At 39.8% G+C, this 13,204-nt stretch overlaps 1 protein-coding gene across 1 annotated transcript in view; it reads left to right on the forward strand.

Moving 5' to 3' along the window:
- Nucleotides 1-13,204, forward strand: part of ZCCHC24 (zinc finger CCHC-type containing 24) — a 107,207-nt gene that overhangs the window by 4,766 nt on the left and 89,237 nt on the right. The window contains exon 2 of the mRNA XM_005520480.3: nucleotides 11,775-11,975. Coding sequence (XP_005520537.1) covers nucleotides 11,775-11,975 — 201 coding nt within the window. The remainder of the gene's footprint in view (nucleotides 1-11,774; nucleotides 11,976-13,204) is intronic.

Consider the following 13,204-nt stretch of genomic DNA (forward strand, 5'->3'; position numbering starts at 1 on the left):
GAAAACGAAATGCCTTTTAAAGGGCTGCTCACAAGCAGCATGGTCTGAAGGCAAACTCAGCAGAGATGCAGGTCATCAGAAATTGCCATATGCTCCAAACCATGTCCAATTTGTTTAATTTTGTGTAACATTATTAGTTATTCTAACACAGAGCATGTTTTTGATCCACAGGGTGCTTAATGTGCTAGGCACTCAAGTGAGGACTTCATGCTTTCTCAGCTACTGAGAAAGCTGACAGACTAGCACAGACTGTCAGACTGACAGTAGCACAGTCTACAGTACCTGAAAGTGTGCTTTAATAATAACAATTATTATTTATTTCCCAATTTTAATTTTTTCTCACTATTCTTTGTGTAAGTGCCAGCATTGGAATGCTCTTAACCTTCTCCAAATTCTAGTGAAAGGGCACTAGCATAACAATTCCTGTGCTGCAGGAATTGTGCTCTCTGCCTCAGGATGACTGTACACTCATAATATCTTGTGGCTACTTAAGTGCCAGACAAGTAATGCCAGAATGGTTTTCAGGAAGTTAAATGTCAATTCTCACATCAATCCTCATAAGAGATTCCAGGGAGCTGAATCTCTTACGTTAATCAGAGGACAACACGCATTTGGAGATCTTGGCAACACCAGCCTCTGTCCTCCCAACACAGCCAGCTCCAGAGCCCTTTTGATGATACTGTCTGAGCACACAAAGGACAGCTTTCACAGCCCACTGTACACTGGTCTCAAAATCTTAGATCCTGTTACAGGTATTTGAGCTAATAGCTATTCTGTTCCTAATTCCAATTGGATATATGCTTTAAAATTCAAAAGTTCAGGGGTTTATGTCTATCAGCATTCTCTTCTGCTCCCTGTTCTTATCTTTGCAGCCATGGCCTCCTGCTTTGCTATGTCATCTTTGGAAAGCACCCATGTTTGCCAGGGAAATAAAAACCCCACGTGTGAATGTACTATAAGAAGTGGAGTCTGAAAATAAGATCTATATTGTTATCTCAAATTATTATCCAAATTGCACTCTTCCATTTGTATCACCTAGTAGGTATGGCTTTAGGCTTCTCTATTGTCCAGGATTAAGTATTTTCTTTGTGTGTGTTTTTGTAAGTGGACAGTACTACATGTAGCAGATACTCTGCTTACTCTTGACACTTAGGCTAAATTACCTAATAGCAATTTGATTGCAGGAAGAAATGCACAACAGCCAAATTTGGTTCACCAGTGTTCTAAATACAATTATGTTGCATTTACTCTGGCTTCCTTACGCAATTAAGGACAGCCGAAAGTTCCCAGAAGTAAGAAGAAAATGTCTTGAATTTACTCCCACAGCCAGAGCCTCCTGTGTTGCATCCTTACCCACAAACTGGCCCTGCCCCCAGCAAATGCTGCTGTAGCTCTGCAGTACACCCGCCCTACCTCGAGCTTTAATTCAAACATGACTTTCACCTGGGCTTTAGTTTATTTGCAGTGAAAGTATTATCCACCGTAGTCATCTGCAGGTACTTGCTTTCCCATCACAATCAGAAACATGCTTGGAAAGCTGGCAAGAACTAAAATATTAATTGCTGAAGGTAAATCAGGTCTTCAAGAAGAGGAATATGCCCTTTCTGCTTTACTACTGATTTCTTTTTGATAGCTTGAAAAGAAAAATAAGCAATAGAAGATAAACCAATTGTATTTCTTATTCCTGATTAGCTGAAGATCGTTGCCAATCCTTTTAAATTTTGGGATTTTGTATCTGTGCAAACTCCTCATTGACAGAATCACTGGCATGATTTTTCTGCCTCACAAATACATTCACATCTTGAAAAAAACCTGTCAGGCAGTATATAGAAAAGAAAAACACACCAACCTATAATGGGAGGCAAAAGGATGTAGAATTCTTGTTACAATTATATTTTATACACAGATCTTTCATTTACAGTTATTTTATGCATTTACAGTGTCTTCCATGCCAAAGCACCCAAACAAAGGGGTGATGTAACTGTGTGTTGGGTAATGATTTTTCATCCACTCCTCTTTTGCTCTGCAGACACATACTCAGTTATTCAGAGCAGAAAAGGAAGATTCTTCTCCAGTGAACTGCACAAATGATCAGGCAACTAAGTCTGACTTGAACCAATGTATTAATTTATGAAGTATATGGAATGAATTAGATAAGCAAGATGTGTACTAAATTGTTTTTATCCCAAAGCCAATCCTCCTCGTCCCCTCCACCCAGGCCTTTTTTTGGTTTTGCTGTTTTGTTTGGGGGATTTTGTGTACTTGTATAAGATAGATAACAAACAACTTATAGCAGTGGTCCTGTTGCTTTGGTAATTGACAACTAGAAGAAAATATTTCATTTTACTGATAGATGCTAGGTGAGGATTAATGCTAAGGAAAGTCTTCTAGATCACTTCTATTAAGTGCACCATAAAAGGACTTTGAAACATGATTTAAGTGAAATTTAAATCTAAGACCAGAGAATCTTTTCCATGCTGCTTTAAGAAGCATGAAAAATAATGATGCAGTGCAGTTGCCAAAAGCTGCAGGCACAGATATTACAGAGCCAAATCATACAATTTGGATAATATGTATTTGCACAGAAACAAAAGCAACTGTATCCTGTTAACCAAATTAGATGCATACATATAAATGCTACCTAAAAAGTGATACTGGGTGTCACCTTCCATTTTCTGAACAGATTAATGAAATGTCACAATTAATACCTGTACCTCTCCCCAGTTTCTTTTCCCCAGAAAAGTTGCCAACAAGCTGATGCCTATTTTGTTACCCTCTAGAATTGCTCCTCCTCTTTTAGAAAGCCGCAATGAAATTATTAAATTAAATGGAGAGAATGTATTTTCCTCATGGTTTATTTAGGTTTTGTGTGGGTTCCAGAATAATTATAATAGATCAAAGCAGCTAATTAAATTTTACAAAGCTGTTCAAATCTTACAGTAATGCTGATATAATTCAGGCAGACAGTATTTTATAAGTGTAACAACTTGGATCACCTCATTTTTCCTGCAGGTTGGTTCTTATTCTCAGAACCACAGCAAACAATTTGTAATCTACTAAAAGTAGAATCTAAAATTATAGACAGATTCACTTGAGGAAAGCAGAATAAATGCAGGGTTACAAGTCCTGGGCTTTCTCCATGTTCCTCATTGTCTAGCCAGGCCAGCACAGCTGTGGGGAGTTTTGGTGGGTTTTAACATATCACAAGGCTAGCCCCTTACTTTCTATCTTATGTTTTGGTCTAAGCAAATAGTAACAAGTCCAATACTTTGACTTAAGAGGAGTTTTAATGAGCCTCATATTGACCCTTTTTCTTAGCTCTATCAAGTGCTGCTGGTGGGAGAACTGCCGCCTGGTCTTCCTAACCTGTTTCTTAAGAAATACATTTTGTATTTTGACAAATTTAGTTTGAACATCAGCAAATGCCCTCATGATCCAGAACTTGAGCTCATATGCAAAGCAGAGATAAATTCCTGCTATATTAACTGGCCACCCACACCTACTCCCTGCATGTGGCAGGGTTTGGTGTCTCTTTTCAACGAACTCAAGTGCAATTCCTTACATAGAGAGATTGTGGGTAGCTGGAAATCTGTATTTACATCTCATCCAGCTAACTGCCAGCCAAGCAAGCACTTTAAGGGGATCAGCTTGCTCTCAGAGATTTCTCTTGCTTCTAGGAGCTCCAGGTATCTCAGTGATTTTTGAGTTGCAGCCTATATTTCTTTACACTAAGGGAGCCTGCTAGGCAACTATTTTGTAAGTAGTCATTAGGGCTGTGGATCCTTGTGATTGAAATTAAAGTGAAGGCTCTATTGTACAGTCATTGCATCCTGAAAATAGAGGACTAGCAAGAGTTTTTAAGAGGGTTTGAGTACCAGTGATCCTTGAAATACAGAGGTGTTCCTCTATAACCATCTTTCTCCAACATACATTGCAACTGAACGTAGTAGAATAAGAGATTCATTCTTCTAACAGTCACAGCATGGGAAGGAAAAAAAGCCTCAAATCCACTTTGAAACCAGATTTCTCAGTTGTTATTTTATAATTTATCTTAAGCAGATTGTGATGTTTTAGGTTTGCTTGTTACACTTCAAGCTGTGCTGTATCACAGTTGATTAAGAGGGTAGCTTTAAACATAGATAAAACTATCTAAAAAGCCAGAGTCACAAAATGAAATTCCAGCCTGTCATTTAGTACATAGAAATAATTTATTTTTCTCACTATATTCAATTTAATAAAAGTTTTTGTCTTCCCATGAGTGCAGGAACTGGGGCCCTCAGCATGCTGTGAGGGGCCCATTCTGGGCAGATGATGTATTGTTTCTACCTCTGACAGCGACCTCAGCTTTGCCTCTTTTAAACTTTGGCAGGCATCACAGAAGTTTCTGTGCCAAGAAGGCATTACTGAATGTAAATGATATAAACAAAACTGTCTCAGACTTAGAGTTCTGTTTAACCCAAAATGGACATTTCTTAGCGAAAGCTTTCATCATGCAAGAGCTGCGCAGGAGGTAAATGCTTTCCTAAGTGTGTGTTGAACAGGCACATATCTATTTCCGGGTGTTATTTTTCTTGCATTTGGAGTGTCAAAAGACCTACCAAATGAGAGGAAACTCGACTCTTGTTTTTCAGACTGCAGGTCAGATTGAGACAAGATTTCCTGCAGGAAGCAGAGATGTTAACAGAAAGTGCAGGGATCAAAACATGTCCATCCGTTTCTCCCCTCACTTCATGCTATACAGCTTTCCTAACCTCCTCCTCACCAGAGAACCCTGTCTCGACCAAAAAGACTTGTTTATGGGCACAGAGAACCTTGTCTCAACCAAAAGGACTTGTTTCTGGGCACAGAGAACCTTGTCTCAACCAAAAGGACTTGTTTCTGGGCACAGAGAACCTTGTCTTGACCAAAAGGACTTGTTTCTGGGCAGCAGTGAGAACCTTGTCTTGACCAAAAGGACTTGTATCTGGGCAGAGAGAACCCTGTCTTGACCAAAAGGACTTGTTTCTGGGCAGTAGTGGGACAGAGGGGCCTGGCAGGGGCCCTCCTCATAGGTCAGGGAGGTTGGCAGCTGTGGGACAGCCCAGGAATTCCCCAGCTCTTGGGGGGATGTGTTAAAGTAATTTGCAATGTGAATGGTCTCTGTTGTCCCTAATACAGTGTTCACGTGTTAGAGCTTCTCTTTAACATAAGTGGGCAGTTGTTGGGCATTCAGCAGATAAAAGGGAACCCTGCAGAACTAAGTGCAAGATTTAGAAAATTCCTTCAAGACTGCACGCCTCTGACCAGAGCAAATGTCTGTCCTCTCCCACATCTGCCTTTAGAGGCCTTTTGTGAGGTCCCTGTACGTAGTGTAAAATGAATGTTCTTGCTGATAGCCACAGCAAACCCTTCCCTCAGGCTGAAATAAGGGGGAATCACACCACTAGTAGAAAGCCAAAAGTAGGCACCTGAGCTCCAGTAAGCCTGGAGATCTGCCTGGAGCAGACCAATTCCTGAACTGTCAGCATAACTTTACCACTGTACAGTACATAGGGAACAGGATTTTTTTAAGGTCTGAATAACTCATCGAAAGCTTTGGATCCAAGTGTCGAAGGCCAGCCGATGTAAAGCAAGGCAGGGTGGTGGTGTGTGCTGCTCTCCAGTCTTGCTGTGATTGAAGGTACACACCAGTCATGCACAGAGGAGGGTGTTGCAGCCCCTTGCTGTTCTGCAGAGTCTCAGCAATTACAACCTGAGACGCCACAGCCAGCTGAGCTGTCAGATTTGGAATAACTAGATTAGAGAGATGTATATGCTGGATTAAAGATTCATTGCCCTTCAATAATTTGCTTCACAACCACTGGCAGGTCACTGCATTTGTAGCTGTCTCCTTAAGATATTGTTTCTGCGGAAGGTAAGGCCGAGTGCCATCTACCTGGAAATATTTAGAAGTACTTCAGTGTTAGCAGTTTAACATAGTCATGTATTTGTCTAAAACCCCCCATGTAAGAAGGATGAATTAAGGTATACTTGGCTAGTCTAACTAGCTAGGAATGCATTAAGGTTTGCTTGGCTAATCTACATTTATCTGTGGTTTTATATGAGAACTGGAGTAATTCAGATTTTACTAAAAGTTAGGCCAAAGACCAGATTTTTTTGACAGCTGACTTAAAAGTTGACTTCAGATGGAAACAGAAACCTGAGGTTTGTTTTTTTTTTTCCTTGCTCCAGGCAAACATTTTCTTCACTGAGTGATGAGCTTGGCTCTCAGTTTTCCAATGATAAAATGTTACTGAACAAACTCTTAAGCTGTTTTTTTGTAAAAGTATCCAATTTATCAGAGGAGCTAAAGCAGACACAAGCCATACAGGAGCAGTTTGAGGTTTTCCAGTTCAGCCTTGGTAATTAAACTTCTCTATTTCTTCTGGCTCAAATTAGTACAACTAAATTTATTACTGTATTTTCATTTAATCCCTCTGTTTTCAGAAGGCTTTGGAGTTGGCCATAAACATTGATGATGATCTTAAAGGTCTTTTCCAATCCAAACAATTCCATGATTCTATTCTGTGATTCTGAATTGGGTGTTTTCTTTGGGGACAAAAACAAGGAACAGTTTTAACCACTTATGAAGAGCTGCAGCACAGAGAAGTCACAGGTTTCAACTGCTCTTCTCCAAACATGGTTGTGGATAAAGCCCACATCGAAAGCAAACCTTAGGACACTGACAAATAAGACATCTATAGACCCTTGGGTTAATTCAAGTCACTGAATTACTGTTTGGGTAGCTCAGATTTCTGTCTCCTCTGACATGAAAGTAGCAATTGAGTGAGGGCAATGGCTTGTCTATCCTACTGTTTTATCCATGACACAGCACAGGGACCACTCAGTTCTTGTCTTTGTGAAAATCCAAGCTGATAACTTCAGCACCTTTTGATATTTCGGTGCAGGGCTAATGATTAGCATGGCTAGTCTGGTTACTGTCATATATTTACAATTTACTGTGTATTAAACCCTTACTTTTTCCATACTGATGACAGGGAAATCCAACTCCCTTTTCCTAAAAACTTCAAACAGCCAAGGTGTCTGTTGACATAAACATCGCTCTGTCCATTAAGACTGCTTTATTTGGTCATCAGCATACTAATGCAAAAATAAGCCATCAAAATTCTTTGCTTATCGCTTTTCAATTACAGACTATTTCATGTTGTGGAAGCATTGATAACTGGACTAGGTAGTAGGAATAGTGAAGTGCTACAGGACCTCACTTCAGTGTGTGCAATTACTTCAAATGTGAAGGGAACCAAAAGCACAAATCATACTAGCTTCTAGAGCATCAAACAGATACTCTGGCTAGATCAACCAGCACAAGTCAATTCTAGCCTTATGTAACTGGTCAATACGTTCATCTTTATCGCTGCCTTAAGGGTCCAGCAAGCACAAATGGAACTTGGGGCAGAAACTGGTTTTTCCAGGTCTGCCTCTACTTTTCAAGTCCATGCCTAATAAGAAGATATCATTCCCATATAAACAAGCTGACATTGTTTATTAATAACAGCTGGTCTCAGAAACTGAAGAGATAAAGCCAGTGTTTTGGGGTTTCTTTTTCTGCCTCTTGACACATCAGCCCCAGAAGATATTTCTGAAAGGCAGGGACCCAGCCAAGGAGTCAAGAGCATTAGCCAATCATTCATGTAACTAGGAATATCTTAGAGGTGAATTAGATACTGGAACTCTTGAGTCACTCACATATGTTACCCAACTGGAAATCAGAGTGAGGAAGCTATGGAAGACAATAGCTGCCTCTTTCACAGAGGACCACAATGCAACCTTGCAGATTACGTGCCCTTTAACTGGAAACACTGAGCAAACAAATAACAAAGGGAACTTTGCTTCCCAACACCACCAACAGATACAGTTTAAAGATCTACCCAGCAGAGAGGTTACCTTTGGAAAATACGATACAAGATTTTCAGTTTGGTTCACATTCAATTAAATCAACAAGTTTCATAGGAAGGAAAAAACAAACAAACAGACAAACTTAGATTATCAGCTCAAACCTCCCACCAAGGCAGTTTCTAAGTTTTACCACCAGGTTCCCCATCCCCCCAGTATGGCAAGATAAGGAAATCCTGAATTCATTGCAGCTGTGCTGATGAGCCTTGTAATTAGGACATGCCGTGTGGTCTTTCGGGCGCCTTGAGAGCACTAACCCTTTCACTGCCAAATCCTTTCTCTCCTGTTCAAGCTTAAAATGAGACTCTGTTTGAGAGGTACTATTGTCTACCATTTAAAGAAATAGGTTGGCTTTGCTAGGGTTGCATTGTGAACACAGAGCAGTCATTGATTTTGGTGGAATTCATGAGAGGAGCAGTCTCCCTACCACCTCCCAGATGAGTACTAATACACTTGAGACTAGAGTGAGTCAGAATGCATTTCTTTCTTCCTCTCTCTTTTCTGTCTGAGGCCATCAACACTCTCCCTGGCACTCTAATCACCCTTTCCTCCTCCCTCAGACATCCTCTTTTGGTGTGAAGCTAATTCAAACTTTTATTCAAAACCCTTCTTAAAAATCCTCTTTGCAGCAGTGCAAACACTTAGTAAGGGCTGAATTGCTGTTCTGCTCAATTGAGTGCCCCAGAAAGAAAAAAAAAAAAAAACCCAAACCAAAACTGTTTTATGTATCTCAGCAATATTCATTCATCCCTTGTCTTTCACAATGACAAAATGGAGTCAATCACCATTTCATCACATTCATTACAAGCCCTAAGTTTTCACTATTTGATTCCAGGGGCCGGGATTTCCCATTACCACCCTTATTATATAACTTGGCTTTTGGGAATGGCTTATTTCCTCATCTCTTTCTGAAGAGCTAGAGATTTCCAGAGCTAGAAACAGGATGTAGCACCATTTGTGCTGGTGCTCTTTATAGCAACTTTCAAGTGCCAGATTGATGTGTTTTTCACATTGACTTGGACTCAAACAGATTTAAGACCATTTTCCAGGTCGGATTGGCAGGAACTGCTGAACTGGTTTGCCTGACTATACCCAGAGGGATAGGCTGCACCTTGGGATTGTCTAGGCATTTTGCAAAGGAATGTGTTGTTCTTTAAAGTACCAGTGACATCAGCAATGTCCATCTTCTCCTTTACTGTCATGTTCTGGGATGTTATATTTGTTTCTTCCTTTTTTAACACTGGGCCTCAAGATGATTACAGGGAAGCGTTTCACAGTGCGGTGTGTGGACTGAATGTTTTGCTGTGTCCAGCTGTGGCATGCATTGCACAAGTGCCCTGCCAGCTGAGCCAGGTGGCCACTTTTAGAGCCATGTGCCACTCTTTGGCCACAGAACCATTGGTGTGATTATGGTATGGGTGAGGGTGTGATTTAGTATCAGTGCAGCCCATAGTCCGATGGGGTCTGAGCCTCTGGCAGCTTCTGGCTGCCACGGTTGAAACAAAAGTTTGTGAAGGTTTGCTGCCAGAGTGAGCCACCTTGTTTTTCAGTATTGACCTGAAATGTGCTAGGAAGGGTTGGAGGAGTGAGTTACATAATACCCAGCTGTGGTTCCAAATTGCTCCCTCTTAATGAGAGCAATAGCTCAGTGCAAAGGATGTGTAGGAAAGAAAACAGTCCTCACTGCATGCCATATGTCCCACTTCAAATTCAAAGCCCACTGTAGGCAGCAGATAGATATGTTTTGGTTTGTTACTGAGTTGGCCCTGGGGGTAAAAATTGCAACCTCCTGATGGGCAGGAGTTATTCTTCATCCCCAGGAGATATTCCAGATTTTGGCAATAGGTAAAAAATTTGCGACTTCACACGTTCTACATCCATACCTTCACCCTTCTATAAAATCAGATAATAAGGAATTTGCAAGGTTACTAATGGGTGTAGTGCAGGTGAAGTACTTCAAGAACTTCTTGGCAAGAAGATCTCTTAAAAAGAAATATTTTATGTTTTTCCAAGCATATATAAGAGAAAGTGGCTCCTAGGGAGACAAGAACTTCTTGAAGACCCTTAATTAATACTACTTTGGCATCCACAGCACTTCCTCTTCCTTTTCAAAATTTGATGCCAAGAATTTCTCATTCCAATAGCAGCCAATAAATCCTAGAAATAAATTCCAGTGACCATTGGAGGTATCTTGGGTTGCTTGATGGCTAAAGCAGCTATAATCTTTTTATTAATTTTTGAAATACCTTTTCCTTTTAAAATCTGTGACTTTAACCCCTGAAACAAAGTGGCTGATTCTCCTCTCAGCCACATCATCTTGTACAGCACAGAACTATGCTACACAGGATGTTGTTGTCCCAGGACATATGTGAAGTCCCATGTGAAATCCAATTCCACTCTGAGACCTGTTGAATTGATCCTGCTGCTGTGCACCAGCTTCAGCTTTGCAAGAGGGGTCACAGCGTGTTGTGTTTGACTACAGAACAAATGGGTGAAGCAGATTATTAGGCTGACCTTTTCTGTGCAGTGTACACCATCTGTGGTGGGATGGAATTCAGGGATAGTTGGGTCTCACCCAGGTGCTTGTGCCTAGAGTTTTAATAAGATTTTTTTTGGTATGGAACTGTCACCCAGAAAACACTCACTGTGCAGGCACCCTGAAAGTTTGAGATCTCTGAAATTAATTTAATTTCAATTTCAGATCTATTTCACAAACTCTTAATCAATTTCAGTGCATGCCTTCAAAATATATATAACATGTATAAACATATGAAAACACATATAAATACACCATTGAAATATTTTAATTCAGTAGAATTAAAGCAAAGAGGCACAGACTGAACCTCTTCTTACCTCATTTTCCCATAAGAGTAATTCCCAGCAGTAATTCTCTGATGCCAGGAGAATTACATGAGCATAGCATTGCAGACCTAAGGTGGAAACACCACATGCAAGGTGTCCCATCATGTGAGGATGGAAAGGACAGTCAATAATTGGTCCTATTTCTACAGTGATTCATTATGATGTTAATTTTTTAAAGAGTTTTAATTTTCTTTTTGAACTCCACTATGCAGTTTCTTTTGGACCTTAAGTGGTTACAGTGAATTAATCCATATTATCTCCACTAGGGAGAATACCTATTTAGGTGTTGATGGGTTTCCTGCTGTTCTAAAACTACTGAATAGCAAATTAGGAGCTACTGATTTTGATTTGCAAATTGAGAGAGTGAAGATCCTATTGAGGTGAAGTACAAAACCTAGGTATTTACTGTTTATCAGGAAATGTTTAAATCACAGCAGGTTCCCCTCCAGAAAATCCAAACCAGATGTAGATCTCAATGCTTCTTGTTATTATTTGAACATGGGACTCTGTTGACTGTCTGATTAACCAGATTGGAAATTGGAAGTTACTTTGCATTTTTCTTGGCGTTCTTTTCCTTTCCCTGACTTCAGTATTCTTTGCGTAAGTAGTTTTGGACACAAAAGGGTTCTGTTGTGTGAGTTGTTCTTTCAGCTTTTTGCCTGCATAATCTAACTGTACTATGAGTGCATTATGGTCAAACACAGGAAAGCAGTCATTGCTTGGTGGAAAGGTTGGACTGAGAGAACCATGTCAAGCTCATTAGTTTCCTCAACAGTGGGGTGACCATGTCCATATCACTGCCATAGTGAAACCTCTTTGTTAACAGCCTGTATATTGTTCCTCTCAAATGTGCAGTTCCTAAGAAAAAAAGAATCACTTTTATTTCCCTGATGTTTTTATCTATCTCCTATTCACATCTCCCTCAGAACAATCCCTAGTACAGTACTGTGTGCATGTGACTTATTTGTTTTCTTCTTCAGGCTCTGAGCAGCAGTCTCTACAAGAGTGCATCACCTTATGGCTCCCTTAATAACATTGTGGATGGGTTAAGCTCCCTCACCGAGCATTTCTCTGACCTATCCCTTTCTTCAGAAGCCAGAAAACCCAGCAAGAGGCCACCTCCTAACTACCTATGCCACCTCTGCTTTAACAAGGGACACTACATCAAAGACTGCCCCCAGGTAAGTAATATATAATATTCTGAAGAAATCTGCATCAGGATTTTCTTCATTCCTTGATTTAGCAACACAGAATTTGACTGAAATACTTTAGAGTGAGTAACACTGAAGAAGTATCATGACAAAGTGCCAAGCTAGCCACGTGTTTTTTTAATCTATTTATCACGATGCTGATAGACAAAGTACACTATTTCATTTGTAAGTGTTACAGAAGACATTAATCTAGGCACAAGACTAAATGGATTCTGGTAACTTTAAAAATGGCTACTCTGTAATTTTCTATCAGGCAGCACTCTGTGTAGTTAGTTTGGCAATGGCACTTTATATAACAAGTTACATATGCTAAAGGAAAAGAAATTGTTACATTTGAAGAGAACTTTGAATCAGTGTTGCAGTAACGCAGGCTCCAGGTATTTTGAGTGCAAAATCTTTTTTGTCCTACAGAAGAGGTTTGCTGTACTGAGCAAAATGTGATGATCTTTGACTCCTAGAACTTTTCTGTAGTGGCAAAGCTGGCACTATTTATTTTCTTCAAGAAGAGGTATAAACCAGTGTGCACTAAAACCACTCACTAATCTACATTTTTTTTTTCTTTTCCTGGGGCTCCCAAGCACACTGTACTTAAGTTTCTTAATTTTCTCAAGTTTCAGCTGGATGCAGTTTTGTTGCTGGCCTAAACTTCCACAATTTCAGCAACATCCTATGTAAAGTCCCAAGGAAATGAAAATGCTGCCAATATTCTAAAAACACAGATGTGGACATTACCAACATCCACTTCATTATGATTTTAACCTTCTAGCCTCTTATTGTGTGACTTTCAGCAGAATTAATATGCGTAAAATTAACTATAGTTATTTGCTATTGAGGATATCAGACATTTATAAACCAAAATACACGCAGAAAAACATCTGCCAGCAGAGCAAGGTCAGCATGAAATCGAGAGTAACATCAGATGAGCTTTGAGTGTATTCCTCTTGCTGTTATGCATAGACTAACTTTATCACTTTCATTGTATCTCCTCCATTAATTGTAATGAAAGCTCTGGAATTAAAGTATGTTTGCAGTCTTGGGTGTGGCACTTCCAAATATTTTTACTTGTTCTTATTTTGGTCTAGGTTGAGTAAGAATTTTCTTTAGGAAAAAACTATGAAATTTTCTTTGCTAGGAGATGAAAAGTATTCTGGTTTATATACTTCAATGTTTAATCTACTTAGTTTAGCATGTTACTGAAG

This window comes from Pseudopodoces humilis, chromosome 9 (genome assembly GCF_049639895.1).
Source record: "Pseudopodoces humilis isolate 2021_Gansu_Grassland_sample_001 chromosome 9, ASM4963989v1, whole genome shotgun sequence".
NCBI classification, from domain to species: domain Eukaryota; kingdom Metazoa; phylum Chordata; class Aves; order Passeriformes; family Paridae; genus Pseudopodoces; species Pseudopodoces humilis.